The sequence below is a fragment of the Drosophila rhopaloa genome, unplaced genomic scaffold (genome assembly GCF_018152115.1).
Source record: "Drosophila rhopaloa isolate 14029-0021.01 unplaced genomic scaffold, ASM1815211v1 contig_115, whole genome shotgun sequence".
Lineage (NCBI taxonomy): Eukaryota > Metazoa > Arthropoda > Insecta > Diptera > Drosophilidae > Drosophila > Drosophila rhopaloa.
The window spans coordinates 14768921-14788294 of NW_025334990.1; the positions used below are offsets into that span (position 1 = coordinate 14768921).

The following is a 19374-nucleotide window of genomic DNA, read 5'->3' on the forward strand; positions in this document are numbered from 1 at the left end:
CGCGGCACCATTGACGATATTTGAGTTAAATTGATGATAAGATTTTATAACAAGCATCAACCATAAATAATTAAAATAGGGTTCTGTAAGTTAATAAACTAAAATTAAAAAAAAAAAAATACAAATATATAAAGAAATAACACAGGAAACTAATAATAAATATGCTTTTTAAAATCGAATTATCTTTGAATTTTCAATTCCATGCTTAATAATACCCGAACCTTGAAAAGAAAATAACATTTTTCCAACGTGTCTTTGTTTCTCTTTCATTTTTATTCATTCTTCATCACTTTAATAATCTAGTATAATACAAGAGTAGGTTCTAAACAAGCTGATTTGGGCTTAAAATAACCTAACTTCGTTTTTACAATTTACACATTAATAAAGTCTTTTACGTCGCCATGTAAAGCTGCCTTTACAACGTCATTACGTCATTACAATTATGATTAATTAAAAATGTTTAATAAATATATACAACAAATGGCAATATGGCTGGTTCAGCACTTATGGGACTTTCGTATAAATTAGTTGTAAGCTACAAATTACAAGGCACTAGACTTGTGCCACTAGAAGGTCAAACCCACAATAACATTGAATGCTCAGTGGCTTGCAGGTTGCACGTACTACTATAAGGTAGATCTTTCGTAAATCGCTTTTCGTTTTTCGCTGCTTCTTAAATGCTTCAAAGGGTAGTCTTCCCGTTTTGAAAATATGATTTAGTAACTGGTCCATCCATTTAGAATGTGATGTGTTCGGCTGGGAAATCCCTCGGCCAGACTTAGTTGTTCCCTCCGCTATTGAGGTTTTCCGCCTCCGGCTCCACGGGATTCTGCTGCACCAACCTGTCCAGCTCGTCCTTCTTGGCGCGATTGAAGAAGCCAAACTAATGATAAAAAAATAAGATAAAGTCAGAAATCACTTCCATCTTCCATTAAAGTCAACCAAAACGTACCTTGTACAGAGCATAGCTTATCGCAGAGAGCAGCACCAGGCCAAAGATCACGGACACAATTATTATCCAGATGGGCAGTCCGGCCTCCAGATGCTTGGATATTACATTCGGTTCGATCCTTTGATTAATTAAAAACGAACTAGACGTAAGATCGCCCTTCTTCTGCAGCTTCAGGTCGGTGAGGATGACAAAGTACTCCCAGGGATCCATCAGTATGGCATTCACCTCATTCAGATCCACCTTGTAGCGCATATTCAAGTTAATGGATTTCTCCGGCCTAAAGTGGACGCGCATCTCGGCCCGGACGCAGATGGTCATTGAGGGATCCCGGCAATGGAACACGATGGTGCGATTCACCGGCAGCTTGTCCTTGAAGTCCTCGTTCAGCAGATCGTGGGCCTTCACATTCGAGATGCGAGCATATTGCTCCCGGTTGGCGGTCAAGGCCTTGAGATCTCGGCGCTTTCGGGACATGGAAGCGGTGGCCACCGTGTCGGGGTCGAGCACCTGCATGGTCTGGTGCACATGTCCGCTGGTGTGGATGTCGTAGCCCTGTCCGTTCTGGGTGATCACAGTCCGCTCCATGCCTCCGCTGACCGTGGTGGCCACCTCAAGGGGCTCCACGATGAGCAGGGTGTTGTTCTGGTCGTACAGATCGATGCCCAACAACTGGGAGTCGTAGGTGGCCTGCATCTTCAGGCTGGATATATTAACAATGGGTATAACTGCCGTCGAGCCAGCCACTTTATAGGCAATCGGTATATAGAAGGACACAGTCAACTGCTCGATGATACTGGGCCCGTTGCTCTTGATCTCGTAGTTGTTGACGATTTCCGCGGAGTTACTGTAGTGCTCCAAGTCGATTTGACCGTTTGTCTGACCCCTGAAAATAAATGAGGCATCTTGATTAGGTTTAAGTGACTTCTAATATGTTTATGGAGTCTTACCCGCTGGCATCGATCTCGGTGTACTCCCTCAGGCCGATCACGTTGGTCTGACTGTTGTCCGTGGGGTTCTTCTCGTATCCCGTGCTGAATACTTCTGCATGGATGATCAGCGACTGTCCGCTGAGTTGGCTCACATCGAAGCTGATGGTGACGGAATCGCTGTCCCCTTTGGCCAGCGGTCGTCCGCGGTTCAAATCGCACACCATAACTGCGTCGGCCACTTTGCAGTTTCCGGGAACCTGAGCGAAGGCCAAGCGGGATCTGCTGGTCACGTTGAATTGGGGCAGGTAGGCTGTCTCGCCGTTGTTGGTGATCTCGTAATTTAGTCGGAGTGTATTGGCACTGCCCAAAATAAAAATGGGGCTGGAAAAGAAAAAAGTAAGACGGTATAAGTCATCGCTCTGATAAAATGAGAGTGTTTGCTTATTTAATGAATCAAACAAAACAAGAAAGTTAAGCGCTCAGCTTATGAGATCCCCATAAATCACTGCACCCACAACGTTGGATATCTAGGTGGTTATTTTGAATACAACTTTTGCCTACTTTCAATGCAATTTCTCTTGAATTTAGCTCCCCAACATTGACTTACCCCACATTTTTGCTCCTCAACTGCAGATCGGCTGTACAAACAGCGGTGGCACAGCCCGTGCTAAAGATTATCTTCTCCGTGTAAACCTTTGGCTCCGCCGGATCAACAGCCACGCAGGTTTCGCAGAACTCTATTGAAGGTGATAACATTAGTCACTGTATTCTGCTACAGTGAAGCCTAACACTCACCCTCCGAGTCGGGAACCTTCTTGGTCAGCTCGTAGTGCATCGCCAGGTCGATGGGCGTGAAAATGTCCTTCTCGCTGTAGCGAACCTGTGTCTCAAACACCTGGCACTGCTCCCCGATACCCGCGTTCGCCTTGAAGCTCATCTCGTTGGTCTGCGTCTGGACGAACTTAACCCGCTTCAGCTGCGTGTCGATGGCAATCCGGATGTTGAGCTCCTGCTGCTGCACCTCCGGTGCCTTGGCCGTGGTACTCAACCGGTAGCAGGCGGTGATCTTCACCTTATCCTGCTCCGGCTTTATCTCCCGCGACTCCGACTTTACTGTGGCAATTATTTTCACGACGGGATAGGCACGATATAGATACACTGCTTCGGCATTGGGAGCCCCGATGGCGAAGTCGTTGAACCCATTGCCATCTATGTCCGATCCGCGGGAGAGGCCGTGGCCGAACATGTGCGATCCGTACTTGGAAGGCTGCTCGGAAGGAGCATCCAGCCGCTGACTCGGCTGATCCCGCAGTCCAAGTTCGCCGCCCAGGTAGATGAACACCGATCCGTTTCCGGCAAAGGGAGCTCCCACGGCCACGTCTTTAAAATATAAAATGATTAACATAAAATGAAGTAATCTTAACAACAACTGAGAAACCCACCATTATATCCGTCGTGATTAATGTCTCCCAGACGCGAAAGAGTTGTTCCGAATCGCGCCTGTTTGGCTATTGGCGAATGTAAAATCGTTCGCTCAAAGTTGAACTGCAATGATAGCAAAAGCATTAGTCAGAATTGTTTCAGAGAAACCCCAACCCAAAAAGAGTATTAGGTAATGCACTTATTACTCACAAAGCCCTTGTTGATAAACACATAGATGGCACCATTGTCGTAGGAGTCTTCGAAAGCGTAATATGGAGCGGATACGATGACATCCGTTTTGCCGTCTCCATTCAGATCCTCCGCCAGTACGGAGTAGCCGAAATATTCGCCAAACTGCTCGCCCCGGAAGACGTGGAACTTCTTGATGCTCTGTCCCCGGACATCGAAGATGTAGGCCTCGCCGGATTGCTTGTTGGCTTGGGGAGCGGTGGCCACGTAGAGCAGGGTGGTCGGGTTGGAGCTGTCGAAGAAGCCGGAACTCACGGCATAGCCGAAGTACGAGTCATCCTCCTGGCCCCAATTCGCGGGCTTTGGGATCTCGGGGGCATAGTGCTCCGGGGTATAATCGTTAGTGTCCACATCTCGAACCGTACGGCGGAGCGCCTTGCTTGTGTCACGTCTGCTGGCGGAGGGATTTTCCACGGGATCCACTTGTCGGTACAGGATCACCGATCCCTTCCACGTGGTGATGCCAGGGGCTCCGATCAGGAACTTGGAGTTATCATCCGCCACATGGGCACTCAGTCCCAGTTCAGCCATGATGTAGTTAAAGCTGGACTTGCCTGGCTCCTCCTCGATCACCTGCAGTGACTTCAGGCGGAGTGGAGAGATGCGGGTGACGTGCTCCGGAGTACTGGCCAGTGTGTCCTGGACCCAGTAGCACACACCGTGCAGGTGGTAGTCCCTGGCGCTGGGCGCGTATAACCGGGGGGCACACACGAGCAGTTTGTCACTGTCCTTCGTCCCGCCGTCCATCGCTCCTCCCAGCCACTGGAAGTCCTTGCGCACCGAGTCAAAGGTGTACTCGTTGAATGGAGCATCAACATCCCCTTTCGGATCCAGGACATACGGACTGCAGATACCGTTCGTCAGAGAGCACCTGTAGATCGCACCAGTCTCGTTGATGTTGCGCTGCGATTCTAATGTGGATTGAGCACGAGGAGCTCCCACAATGATGCTGAAATTACAGATGAAAGAAGCAATTTTAGACAAATCCAAAATAATATAATTATGTAGCAGGATTGCTACCTATTAGTATGTATAAACTACTGTATTCCTTAGTTGTTGTTGTTGTAGAGCTTACTCTCGCTGGGCTCTCTCTCTCTCTTGTGCTCTCATCGCTCTCAAACTCTATCAGAGAGTTGGGGATTGGAGCGAGTTCTGAGCGGAGTGCGAGATCAGTTGACATCCAGCAGTGATTGTGACCAGGACTTATAATTAAATAGAAGCTATTAACTATTCAACTATATATTCAACGGTGTCAAATTATATCTTTGGGGATATCATATCATACCCCTACACTTAGTACTTCTTTTTAAAAAATATTGATAACCCCTTTCTTTTGTTTTCCCAATTTGTTTTTCATAATTCTTCTTTAATTCTTTAATAATTTAAGAGCTTTTTGTAATATTTTGAAGAGGTTTTAATTTATTATTACTGAAGATTATTTTGCAAGTACACAACTTTACAACTGCGCTACTTGCAAGCAAAAATGAAGCAAACATAACAATTATGTATTTAACACTTTAAAAAAACTCATTTCCAAATAAAGGCCTTGACAGAGTTCTTTCAATATTTACCAACAGATAAGTCACGAAAATAAATATGCAATGGCACATAATGTATTTTGTACATAACTTAAGTATCTTGAAAAAGGCTACCATATTTGTTTTTATAATAGAGTAGTAGAGTGATATATTTCTCTATGATTTTGCCTGGCAAGAAGCCAACCCAAAAACGAAATGAAAATGTAAGGTATATTGTTACGTTCCCTTTATTCGTATTAGTCAGACAATAAAGACAATTTATTGGGAATGTCTCATCTATTAGTCGACTTTTCCGCCGAACTCAATGACAGGCGGTCCGTAAAGTGGCTGGCAATGGAAATTCGATAAGATGTAGGGGACCAATCAACCTGAATGTGTAATCATTCTGAAACATACTTGTAAGTTCTGCCCGAGAGCTACTTATGTGCATTTGGGCGGCGGCTTATCACTGGTGCTGCCGCCTTAGCGGAACTTCACTGTGACAGCGGCAATCTTATCGTAAATCGTTAAAAAAAAACGAAGCGAGGCAGGCTACGTTGGCTGATAACAAATTGGCATTGACGATTCTAAACGTTATAGGAATGAGCGAACTCCACCCTAAATAGCTGACTTATTAAGCCAACAAAGGTTCGGACGTGCATCGTTGCAAATTTTTTCATAACTTCCAGTTCGTACCCCATACAATCGAGCTTGCTATCTCCATTAAAACCATTTATGTACACATACATTATGTACTTGACTACACCTCCTCGGTATGTTTAGATAATTGATATTAAGAGTATGACTTCATCGTTTGCTGAAGGCATTAAGTGGTAAAAATGTCTTTTTTTTTGACACTTTTTTTTTGTGGCTGCCGGAGCATTTTCAAAAAAGTTCATTCAGTTTTACAGCTACTATTCGATTGCCATTTTCAAGCGTGAATCATCGCTCACAACCTGTTTACTCCCCGTTTATTTGGAGTGGGTAAACTGAAGATGCGGGAGCTTACCCATTGGGTCGCAGGCTCATCGTGAATCCGAAATATGACGCACGCAACTTGGGCATTGTGGTGGCGAACTGGGGATCCAATATCTCCCTGTTGGGTCGTGGCGAAAGGTTAAAGGCATTGCACTGGTATATCGAGAACCACAGCACCACCAGCACCACCCAGAATTCGCGACCTTGCCGCGCCATCTATGCAGTTTTAAAGCGAAAAAGAAGAGCTTTCTTTTTCTATCGACCACGATTATTTAACTGGTTAAAACGCTGAGCCACGCGATCGACGGCTGTATTATCTTAACGTCTTTATGTATTATCACTTTCGTTTGTGTGACTCAACCCGCAACTCCGCCGACAAATATGGAATACAGCCGTTCCGATCGAATGTCTGAATGCTACTATCTGAGCAGCATTTCCTAAGCAACCCATCGACCAGCACTTTTCCACTTTACCACTCGGTGGCGATGACGAGAGAGCAATCGACTGGCGCTCGTGGATCCCCCGACATCCAAAAGCTGCGAGGGACCCGCTCTTTTTGGCCAGGTTAACTCACAGTACCGTTCGCGGCTCTCGTGGGAGTGGCGTGAATTCCATCTTCAAAACGCTTGTCTTGCCGAATTCGGACTTTTCATGGGTACTACTTTAAGTTATAAGAAAACAAAATGATTATTTTTTCAAGAAGACACAAAGACTGACTCATAGCAAATATTATTTATCGGATCAACAATAATCAAAAGCCAACATCTGAACTGTAAAAAATGCTGATATGCTGAATTTATTAAACCTTGAAATTTTAACACATACACATTCAAAAACATATTCGGCAAAAATTTCCAAAATTGTTTGTTATTATGATAACTCCATATAGAATTTAACATTTTGGAAATTTGGGTTTCGTTTTTTATCGGGTATTGGGTACTAAGAAGATTGGTCTCATTTTTTGGATGATCAGGAATTTAATTAAAATAAGCTTTTTAATCTTTTTTGTAGTTCTAGTTTCTAGTTTTCATTTTTCTTAACTAAACTATTATAGGTACAAATGTATATATTTTCCTGACTCAGATTCCCATTCTGATTTTCTCTGAAGAAAATTAAATTACAATTTGTTTTATAACAGAAGCAAGTGTTTTTTAATCAGCCATTTAGACTGACTCATGCCAACCCAATTGATTGTAAAAAAGTTTCTCACAGTTCAAATAAAAGAGGACTTTACTACAACAAAAAAAATAATATATGCAGAAAAAATTGATAGTGCATAAATTGATAAACGTCAATAAAGCAAATGTTCTTGAAAGGGGAAAAACATAAATAATAATTTAATTCCAATTTAATAATGCAATTGTGTCCTCATAAAACAGGTATTATATTTTTTTAACCATCATTAAGTTCAGTAAAATAAAAGGCCTTATTACTTTGTTTTACCTCAGATAATAAACAATATGATTTCAATAAGACTTAGCATAGAATAATTCCCAAGCATCAGTTTGACCTCCGCTAGCTTGTTGATTTACTTTTTATTGTTCATACAACTGCATCTACATCAATATACAAGTTTTCTCCGGATCGTATCTCAGTCAGTTGGATGACTCACCAAGACTGCCTTTATTCCCTGGCCTGATTTCAGACGTAACTTTATCCACAAACAAATAGTTTGAGCTTGATTGCATGCGTGAAAAAAACGCCAATCACTAAAAAAATTGTCAAGATATTGAGTTAGGCCAGTAACAAGCACACGTCACTTTGGCTACCTGATATACAACTTGTTTATGCTCCAAGTAAAAAAAGATATATAGGTAAAGTTAGCCCGAAAACAGTCAGCAAACATTTGTTTTCACTTCAATGGAGGCGGAGAAATTGTAAAAATTCGGCATGTCTGAGTTTTAATACAAAACTACAAAAGTTGTCGCTTACGTATTTCCCCAAGACATGACTCATGACCATGTAAACCATGTCTTGCACTCGCACATGACCCCCATCCCCACTTTTGCCGCGGCCTTTGTGCATAAATACAGCCGAGTTCAAATTATTGGAACAAAAGATGCACCTCATAAATTTCAAATTAGTTTCTTTTCTATTTATACATTTTAGTGACTAGTTTGTATTTTGTATTCAACATTTATATTTCATTTGTGGGTCTAAACTTAAGTTCTTAATGTACTTTGTTATGGATTGTTCATTGTATGTATTTTCTAAGAAAACTAGAGACAGAAAATAAAATATTATAAATGAATTAAATTTAAGATTGAATGAATTTAATAAAACTGTAAGTAAGTATATGTTGATATCCAAACACCTTACTCCTAATTTATTGAAAATATTTATACCAAAAAAATTCCAAAAATTGAAAAATCTTTTTTTAAATGAAAAACAATTGGATATAAAGCTATATTTCTGTCTTTCAATGTAAGTTCTTGGGCAGAAGATGAGCGAGGTGGTGGCGCTTTGTTTAAATGCCGAACAAGGAACTGTTTACTGTTTATGTGAGCGGACAATAAGCCATGTTGCGGACCACACAAATCTCCCGTGCCATCATCTCCATCGGCGAAAGAAAACAAAACCAAAAAACAAAGAAACGCTGCAGCTTGCGGTCATCAAATGTTAAGAACAAAAGCAACCATGCTGCACCGTTTTCCGTTGCGGAGTCTTCAGTTTTGTTTTCTGTTTTCGGAATTCGGTTTAATGACCCAGAGTAAGGCGACTAAAATATTTGTGTGTGGTGTCAGCTGGTCGGGGGAGTTCTGGCGGGGATCGGAACAAGGAGGGTGGGTCTGCAGACGCCATCGCCTCCAAATCGGATTGGAAACATTTGTGACTCATTTCGCCAGAATGCAGGAGGTATTGGGAAACAGCCAGTGAGTGAGTGCACTCTTCGCTACATTTTATTCCGATTTCAGCCCTCTTTATCAGCAGATACATCGAAACAAACCATAAACAAACCTTACATTTTTTTTCTTTGTTTCAGCCAACTCCAATTGATGGGAAATAAATTACAGCTTGTCGTGATTTTACGCGCAATTTCCGTACATAATTAGGCGCTCTACGTAATGGCCAACAGTCATGGGTATTTTGGGCTTTAAAGTGCTGGTAATAAAAAAACAAGGGGGGAAGTGGGCACTGTAGAGGAAGTTCCAAATTACCCATCCAGGTTTATGGAAATAAAATATGGTCAAAAGCCAGCTCGTTATGATCACGTACGAGTACTGCATTTTAACTAGGTTTGCTGATGGCCAGAATTAAAACAAGATATGGATGTACTCGTCAGGTAAAAAAAAACAAAAGTGTTGTTTCTGAGGCTGTGGCCTGGATTTTGGCAAATAAATTTAAATAGTCAGCTTACAGATACTCTACAGTTGATTGTGGAATATAAGAGAATAAAGATTCTAGCTTTTTCATCAGCGAATAAAAGGTGTTAGCTCTTTAAACATCATTATGGTTAGTACCTCAAGAAGTCAATTTCCAAATGTATCTCAAGCAGAGTATCTGAACCTTAAGAAGTCTATTTCCAAATGTATCTCAAGCAGAGCATCTGAACCTTAAGAAGTCTATTTCCAAATGTATCTCAAGCAGAGTATCTGGACCTCGATCTGCCCACTTTCTTCTCACTCAATAAACTGTGATTTGTGGCGCCGGTTGAGGTGTGTGATGTCATTTCTGGGGCCGTACTCCAAGCTAAAGTCGCCGCCATCGGGTCTACATATCATATATGATATGTAGGTCGCCCCGGCTCACTAAAAAGTGTTCGGGTTTGTCAATTGTTCAAGACAGAGTCGCGATCTCTCAGATCTGTGGCGATTGTAACCGATGGCAATTGAAGTTGAAGTAGCCAGTTTTTTGTTATTTTTAGAAATTTCAGACTGAAGTGGTATTGTTTTCGAGAGGTTTTCAAGCTGGGTTTTTTTTCGTCATGCCATTAGTATTGTCCTGAAATTCGATCTACTTTCATTTGTCCATGTGTGCGGAGCATCCATTTACGACTAGGCGAAAATAACATTTTAATTGCTGTGCAAAGTGTTAAGTGCCAATAAAACGCCCAACAACTATACTAATTTTGTCGAGCTGCCACTTCTGTTGATCCCCTTTCGCAAGCTTCGGTGTTTCATTTCCGTGTGCCAGAAGTTTCAAAATATTGACAAAGGTGTTGGCTCCGAATTGAAAGCCCTCGCTTGTCTTGCGCCAAGTCAAACACTATCGGGTGGAGTAACAAAGTTTCACACTCCCTACATGTATGCAAATATTTACGGCGATCCCCAGCTGGAAAATGGGCAATAGCAACACTCACCTGGTTTCACGAATGACGAGTGTGTATCCAAAATAGGAGCTCCGAGTTTGGTTCATGAAGAACTTCAAATTCGTTGGGGTGTTTATCACCATGCTCGCTCGGGGCATGAAATTGAAGGCTTCAATCTGCGATGGCAGATGGGCCACAAGGGCGAAGAATATGACAGCGAACATTTTCGATTCAACTTTCATTGGAACTCATCAAAATTAACGTTTCGCATTCGTAATTTCGTAATTGCACTCCCCTCCTCGGCGGCCAATAAATCACAATTGCGCCAGAGAGCCACACCACTAAAACAGGATCCGTTTTGGGTTGCTCGGCACTCACTTATTTATGATTTATTGAATTTAATTGAAACACTCACACACTCGAGATCGCTGGGTTGGCGGCGGCGTTCTCCCGAAATTATATTAATTTAATTAAGCCCAGCCGGCTTTCGGCATACTCTCGCGAGATCTAGCTAAAAATCGGGCCAAACTTGTTTGGCTTTTGTCACTTTTGCCGGCGACAAGTTGTTGTAAACCACACGCTATAACGACTACTGGACCATGCTATCTGCATTAATATGTAGCATATATATATATAGACTATATGGTGTTTTATTTCCGCAACACTAGTCTAAAACCGAGGCAAAAGATCAGTGGTGCACCGAACTCGGGACGTTTTCACTCTCCGACGACTCGCAACGAAATGAAATGAATTCAAGTGCTGCAGCAGACTTGGACAGCCGTCGATTCCACTATCCACCATACACGGTTGTCGAAAGAGAGATTCATGGTGTTGTTGCCTGCAAAATACATATTTGTATGCCTCTGAGCGCTGAGAGTTAGGTATAAAGTGCGTACGATTGTAAAACTCTTTAAATCGTCTTCTTTACGTTCTCTGAACGAGTATAGATTTAATATTAATTCTTCTCATCTTGATAAGCATTGAACCTTTTTTTACTTTAATTCAAAAAATTTAATCATTGGCTTAAAATATGTACGTGTTTTGCTTCAAGAACTAGACTTCTTATCTATGGGTTACCACCTCTGGAGATTCACATATATTTTTTTTGGAATAATTACGACCGGACTATTTTGTTTTTAATTTCACACGCACTACTGATAAGCTGGCCCGCCTTGGATTTTACATAAAAACGTCTAACTATTTCGAATAAAATTAAGTATTACAGTCTTACTATCTCTGCGCAGTGGCATTGGAATTGAAAACGAGCAATACCAATAAAAATAGCCCAATAACCTATGAAGGTATACTTAACTAATGGTATTTTCTTTAAACCCTTACAATTAAATATTGTGCAATTGATCAGGTATTGAACAGGGATGAGTACCTGTTATACCAAATTTTTTCTTTTGAGTGCAACATCATATAATTTAGTAATTTATGGATAATGTTCAATATTAATTACAATTATTCCCTATAAATGGCAATATAATATAAGCGGTATTGAACAGGAGTGAATACCTGATAATCCAGTTTGGTAGGGATCCTATAGTTAGGTATATGACTTGAGTGCATTCCGCTTTGGACATTTTCGGGTGGTGGGTCTCCTTGTTCGGAACGCCACTTGCATTTACACTCCCCCTACGCGATTGCCACACACACTCGGACGCACATACATAAATAAGTGCACGCCCAAGTGCGAGGGCCTGTGTAAAAACAAAAAAAAGAAGGAAAACAGCGAGCTGCGTCGCCTTTTTGCCGCCTGTCACCATGGAGTTCCAACAGGGAGCCGCATTTTATTATGAATACTTATTGAAGGAACCCCAGCTTATTTGTTCCTCATCATCTCGTATATTTCGTTATAATTAATATTTACAACGAGCTTTATGCAGGCTCACTTAAATCTGCACAGTAAAAACTAATCAGTTCGTATTTGGCATTTCATGATAACAAATTACTATTAGTATTATTATTATTAATGTAATGGGTTGCTTCTTTATTTCACTATTACATATAATACAACTGTATATCAATTCAGAATGCTTTGCAACAAGAACCCATATATTATATATCACATCAAAAGTGGGTCTAGAAGAGACCTTTGAGTTGTAGATTATAGCTTATTGAGGCTGCATTTGATATCTCTTTTTAATTATTACATTCTATTTATAATTCAGACAAAAAGTTGTATATCCAAAGATATGAGTTTTATAAATAAAGTATCTGCTTGTAAGAAATATTTTTATTTCTATAGGCTTATGTCTTGAAGATTTATAAAGACTAACATCTTTGAAATGATCTTAAAATTTTTCTCCGAGTGATCACTTTTTGGTGTGTGGATGAGTGGAAATGGAAACGGAGAGCATATGGCGGACATAAAGGATGCCGATCACGATTCCCAGGCCAGTAGCCACCCGAATCGAGCGGTTCACGGGTGGCTCTACGCTGTCGTTGAACTTGGCCACATTTCCCTGTTTGCACTGCAATCAATCCGCTTATCAGCTCTAGCGCACATATAATATTTGCCTCTCATGCCGGTTGCAGCGCTATCCACCCAACATTGGGGTAGGTTGGTATTGGATGGTAACCGCAATTTATTAACTTTACGATTCGGTGACATGAAATCGAGCCGAGCACGCGGGGTTCAGTGGTTCAGTGGGTTCAATTAGATCAGCAGGGGGGTTCTTGAGTTGACTTTTCCCCCCTCCCTCCGCTTTTCCAAGCCTGATAAGCTGGAGAACCGCGGTTAGATCGCCCAGTGTTTGTGCATCCCACAAGTAATTGATTTCCAACACAGTCAGGCCATTCCGTTTATCAAGGCAATGTATAACAATAAAAACTAATAAAACGAAAGTGGGCTCTGAGGTCTGGAGAAGTTGGTTCGACCGATAAGAGCAGCAGCAGATTACCACCATAAAACTCTATTCACAAGTCGTCGAATGCTCCCATTTCGATTCATAAATTAAATTCTTGTTAAAAGTTCTAAAATCGAATGCTTGGCAAGACCCTAAGTAAACACAAGAAGTTCAAAAGGGCAGCTAATTCGGTTTTTCAATGCGGCGTGGCAAGTGTTTTTCGGCCATGCCGCTATTAAACGCTCGCTAGGCGATTTGACAGCAATTATGTGTTGCTGCCCGCCGGCAACATGAGTGCACGCCAGCAACAGCAGCGATTGCAGCTATTCCAACAGCAGCAACAACACGTCACCTGCTGGTGGGCGGAGGGGTTAGAGGGGGCAGAGGGGCCACGCCCCCCTAACAGCCACATAATTGAAGTTCATGACCCTCCCCTCCCCTTCCCCTCCCACACACACACCACCTCCTCCGCAATCGGGGGTAGCTATTTCTGGTGCACATCCCATCCTCCAGATGCGAACAGCAGAAAAACAGGGTGCAAATTGAACTGTTCATATCAGTCTTATAGGCCTATGAAATGGATGAAATGGGGGATCTGCCCTTGAAACGGATCGCTCCCAGTTACAATCTGTCGTTAACAATTGGCGGAAGTTTCATCGCCTCAACTTGTTACAACTGCATTGTGAGCGGCGGGCATTTATCAGCACATTGTGATTAAATAGTTGAACGGGAGTCGCAGCGTCATGCATCTCACAAATCAACAATAACAGCCGTGGCGGTGTATAGTGCACTTAAAACAATATTTATCAAGTACCTCTGGCCTCTGGCAATCTTTAAACAAATTTGCAGTCCTTCAGAGATAAGTGCACTTTAGTTAGGAAATCGTTTATAATAAAAATCTAAAGGTTGATCAATTTGTTTTAATCTGGTTTTTGAGGCAATTGAAATTGAAACTGGGTATTATGTTTTAGTTTGACTGTCTATAAATATAGACAACTATTTCCTTATTTGCCCACCTAATTAATCTTTTATACCTTAAAGAAAAAATAGTACAACTAAAGGAAACGCATACAATGGTGACTAAGCAGGGAAAACCATGGTCCAAAAAGTCTACTTATTTTACATTTGTGAACCGGAAATCAATCATTTCTCCTTTTTTAAAGGTTAAAAAGATGGTTCTTTTTGTGAAGTGTACAATGTACATATATGGATATTTACCGAATCGACGACGTGCGATTGAGGCGCAGAACTGCGGCGCCTTATTTGGACTTTCAGGCATAAATGTCAAAAGGAAGTGTAAAAAAAAACTGAACACGTCCGTGAATCAATGCAGGTGTTCGCCTTCCTATGACGTCATCAAAATATAAATAATATGATAAAGGGGTTTGTTTACCCTCCAAAGGAAAATAATTCAATGCAATCCAGAGAATAAAATTATTGCATATTAGTGATCCTCAAGGAAATTTGGTTAACTAGAGAGACTGGGTCGTAAAACTAATGACCAAGCAACCCTTCCAATTTCGAGTTATGACCAAGCGCCGGCGACAGGTTGGGCTCATTAAAAACGGCCAGTTCGTAATTGATCTACTGGCCTAAATATCGGAGGCCGAATGAGTGGCAGACGACGCCCACATAATGCCACCTTTCATGCGAAAAATCATAAAGTCATAAAACAGCGTTATCCAGCGAAACACTTTCACTGCGATAGAGTCGTAAAACAATGAATGAACACAAAATATCATTCCGCTTGCCTTCCGGTTGTGAACTGGGCTCTCCATCTCCGATTCTTCTTGAATGCCGAACCGAAATATATGTCAAGTGGGTAATGTGAGATGTGGGATTGCACTTCACCATCAGGGAGTAACCGAAATACATGTAATTGATACGCTTAATGTCAGCTTAAGTCGTTTTTTTTTTGATTTTTTTGATTTTGGTTCAGGGTTGGCTGAAAAACAATCTCGTATCTTGAATGCCACAATGTCGCTGCAAATGAGCCATTTCGATCCGTAAGATCGGCAGTGGTAATTGTCATATTTAGTGTTGCCATTGGCACTCGTTCGTTGAGCCCGGCACGTTGTCGTCATAAAACAATCACACTATCTGTTAAATGCTCCTTACACATCACATAAAAACAACGAGTGCCTGTCGTCGCCTGCCCAGAACTGCCACCAGAATTAATATTCAAATCATGACCGGCTAAGAACGTGATTAGCTGCGGTCGCAGCTGCCGTTTGGATTTTCTTCGGATTTATGAATACACAGCCACTGCACACATTTGGAACTCCCAGCAAAGACTTACTCCTTCGTTTATGGTTTTTTACATAATTAGGCTTAAAATCTGGAGAACGTATGCATACGTAAATTCTTATGTGTATATATAAAAACATTTGAATACAATTACATGCAGTATCTTGATAATAAAAGGTAATTTTCGGAATAAATTAAATAAACATAGCTTAAATTTTTTAAACAGAAGGTTGTTAAACTTCCAAAAGTTTAAAATATGTTAATTATATTTATTAATTTTCCAACTAATCAACATTACCATTAACATAATAAATTATTTTTGATATTTCGGCATCAATTAATATCCAAAAACTGGATGCCGGTAATTTTAAAATATTATGTCATTCTTACAATTAAATGTGTTACCATTAAATGATTATCAATATATTAACATTGTTTAAAGATTACAGGATTATAAGTCGAAATTTCAAATTGCCCAGAGGCAGTTGAGCATGACGTTGCCAGATAGGAGGCGTAGTTTGTTGCCTCAGAGATAGATGTCGCCACTGTTCCAGGTAGTAGACGCCACTGTTCCATTTCCTCAAAGGTAGATGTCGCCATCGTAGTAAAAGATTTCGAATACTGAAAAATAAATACCGCTTTTTCGATAGTCAATGTTTCTAGTATCTGTTATCGAAATTTGAAAATAAGGCGGTTTAAAATATATAATGGATTTAAAGTTAGTTATCACCATCATAAAAGTTATCCATGTCATTCAAAAATTGTACAACAAAATTGTTGACTTTATAATCAACTTTTTCCACAAAATAACCCATAATTTGGTCAAATCAAGAATTAATGGAAAAATAATGACAGTTATATGCATCTGAAGTCCTAAACTATCCATTCCATGTTGTTTTGATAAAATTTATTTTTTAGCGATTTTCGTATTTTTCATAAGGGATAACACTTGATTTTTTCCTAAATATGGCCAAAAATAAAATTTTTGATCTGAGTATACCATTCGATTGGAAATTTTGTAACGAATTCAACGAGATATGACATTCCAAGATCTGGCCATTATTTCCAAGGGTTTTGATTAAAAAACTGAAAAAACAAGCTGTTTTTTTTTGGATTTTTGCCATCAAAAACATATATTTAAAACACATTTTTTAAGGGTTTTTCATTGTATCTTTGCCAAAATAAGAGGCACAGCCAAAAGAATGACTGTTTTGTGTAGCTGACAGCCTACACAATCGATTCCAGGTGGATTTGGTAAATTTCATTTTTTGACCAATTTTCGCATTTTTTATAAGGGGTAACACTTGATTTTTTCCCAAATATGGCCAAAAATAAAATTTTCGATCTGAGTATACCATTCGATTGGAAATTTTGTAACGAATTCAACGAGGTATGACATTCCAAGATCTGGCCATTATTTCCAAGGGTTTTGGTTAAAAAACTGAAAAAGGAGCTGTTTTATTTCTGGTTTTTGGCTATCAAAAACATATATTTAAAACACATTTTTAAAGGGTTATTCTGTTGTAGCTTTGCCAAAATAAAACGCACAGCCAAAAGAATGACTGTTTTGTGCAGCTGAGAACCTATACAATCAGTTCCATGTTGATTTGGTACAATTTATTTTTTGACCGATTTTCGCATTTTTCATAAGGGTCAAAAATAAAATTTTTGAGCTGTAAATGCCAATCGATTGGAAATTTTACAACGAATTCAGCGAGGTATGACATTCCAAGATTTGACCATTATTTCCCAGGGTTTTGATCAAAAAACAGAAATAAAAGTGAATTTTTCCGGATTTTGGACTTGTAAACACATCAATATGAACTCATATGGCCTATCACTGAGCTGGCAAGGAAATGAGTCACTCGGCCATAAAACAATGCATTAAACTATTTAAAAGGCAGCACGTACTAAAAGTGAAATAAAAATAAACTGAATAAGTGGGCGCGGCGATCGGAAATGCTGTCCAGAGAAAAATCACATAGCTTAGTTTTGGCCAAGATTCTTGGGCTCCCTTCGCTGGCCAAGCAACACCAAACCCAATTAATCATTCATGGGCCAATTGTGCTAGCTGGTCAGCACTATCCATTACCAAACCGCAGCAGATCCCAAAGCAAGTGCGTATGAATGGAGTTCGGGAACGAAACACACAGCCAACTAACGGCAGAGGATTATAAGGCGCTGTCTAGCCAATTGCAATGGCTTTACTTTGATGTAAAGTGCCGACAGCATGGCAAGCCTAAGCGGACTATTACACACAGCTCCCCCTTCCTCTCCTCCCCCCCTTCCTCCCACTACACACAGACTCTAAATATATGTGTATACACCACACATGGGCTATGGAAATCAGTCTAGACACAGGCAGACGGCTTAATACAAAGCAATTTCTTTTTGTCATCGAATATCCTTGAGGCACCGCAAATTGCCGTCACTTAAGCTGCCCCACGCCTACCTGAGACACGCCCCCTTGAACCACCCACCGCCTTCCGCCCACTGGTTAGTACTAATTATCGTGAGAAATGTCAAAGATAGCTGAACTCGGCAATATTACGCATACGCAACGTTGTCGGATGGATTTGCATAATTGAATACGGGGAAATGAGCGTATTTATAGCCAAATTATTTCGAAGACCATTCATTCATTTCCGCTGGCAGTTCAAATGTCATAAATCGCGCTTTGATGTGCTCGAGACATTTGATTTATTCTGACGGGCGGAAACAAAAACAAGGGAAGGAATATGTGATGGCTAATTTCATTCATAAAATCAAATCGAAAGTATATGAACTGGGAATATTAAATGCAATTTTAAAATGCTTCGAAATAAAGAACTTTAGTGCATTCAATTCAGATTATTATAGAAATTAAAAAATAGATCGTTAGGATTAAGGAAACGTATGTAAAAATCCACTGTAATGTTTAGATATATAAGTACCCATATTAACATTAAATCTTTTTTTTAGTAATTTATTAGCTATATTTCTTATGAAATTAGGTTTTCCTCTATTATGTTAGACATGGATATAGGTTTTCGTCTGCCATTGAAGGGTTGAATGGCATATATCAAACCCGATTCAGCCTCAAATTGTGGCCAGCAATGCCAATGTCTCATTAGATGCACTTCCAATAAATAGCCGGCGATGTGGCCGCCACATGCATCTGTATCCATTCCGGCCATCATTAGTGGGTTAAGGTGGGTTGGTGGAAAGGAAAGGCGAAGGTGGAGTGTGGAGCGTGGAGCGCGGAGTTTGCAACGTGGTTGTTGCTATCGGCGAGCGGGCTTAATACGCGCCCAGCACGCCATTGCCCAATAAAACGCTCCGCGCAGTAATTGACGTAAAAATCGCAACTGGCAAAACTGCTGCTCGGCTGTCCAGTGCGGTGGCTCCCGTCAAATGTCTTCATTTCCACATTTTCACATTTTCCGAGGCTGCTGGGCCCAGCGACATGCAGTTCTGTGGCCTGGCTGCGAGTACGAGTATCTGACAATTAGATCTAAATTATGACGCTGTTTGCACCATAAAGAAATCGTTTTTCTCGGCTGCCTGACTGCCGCTTTGCTCTGGCCAAACAATAGACAGTTAAGGCCGCAGATAAAGATATGTTTTCTATATGGCCGCGGCATGATTTCGCTGCATTTAATGAGCGTTGAGCCAACAACTGTTGCCCTCAACATGTTGCGGCAACACGGGGCAACGTATATCTCAGCCGGAAATGCATTTCCGGCAACATGTTGCTGAAAAGCCGTTCAGCGAGTTATTTACATGTCTCTCACGCACACAGCCGCACAGTAGCCTTGCACCATGGGACAAAAGGCCACTTTAGCGATCATAAGTGTCAAATCAAATCAATTTTATTGGATTTTATGTCCTTACCAAATTTACAAGAAAATACCTAATTTTTCAAACGAACCAGAGAAACTAACAAATTTGTTAGTTCCCAAAAAAATTCTTCAAAAAAGTTGTATTGCAGAAATTAATG

General features: G+C 40.8%; 1 protein-coding gene across 2 annotated transcripts; it reads right to left on the reverse strand.

The window, feature by feature from the left end:
* Positions 1–252: 252 nt before the first annotated feature.
* LOC108039884 (integrin alpha-PS3) lies at positions 253–11021 on the reverse strand. 2 transcript variants are annotated; one of them, XM_017117049.1, is made up of 8 exons: positions 10348–11021; positions 3514–4501; positions 3324–3426; positions 2677–3261; positions 2489–2618; positions 1900–2262; positions 953–1835; positions 253–883 (listed from the first exon to the last, which is right to left on the reverse strand). In XM_017117049.1, the coding sequence occupies exons 1-8, from the start codon at positions 10536–10538 to the stop codon at positions 779–781; spliced, it is 3348 nt and encodes a 1115-aa protein (XP_016972538.1). In that variant the 5' UTR covers positions 10539–11021; the 3' UTR covers positions 253–778. The 2 variants fall into 2 exon arrangements, with proteins under 2 accessions (XP_016972538.1, XP_016972539.1); XM_017117050.1 differs by lacking the exon at positions 10348–11021 and adding an exon at positions 6079–6454.
* Positions 11022–19374: the final 8353 nt, after the last annotated feature.

Excerpts from the sequence above, each read along its gene's own strand:
- LOC108039884 (XM_017117049.1), bottom strand. The coding sequence starts at position 10,538 with ATGAAAGTTGAATCGAAAATGTTCGCTGTCATATTCTTCGCCCTTGTG. Across the intron at positions 3,262-3,323 it reads TAATCACGACGGATATAATG|ACGTGGCCGTGGGAGCTCCC; the intron begins GTGGGTTTCTCA and ends TATATTTTAAAG. Across the intron at positions 1,836-1,899 it reads ACCGAGATCGATGCCAGCGG|GGGTCAGACAAACGGTCAAA; the intron begins GTAAGACTCCAT and ends ATTTATTTTCAG.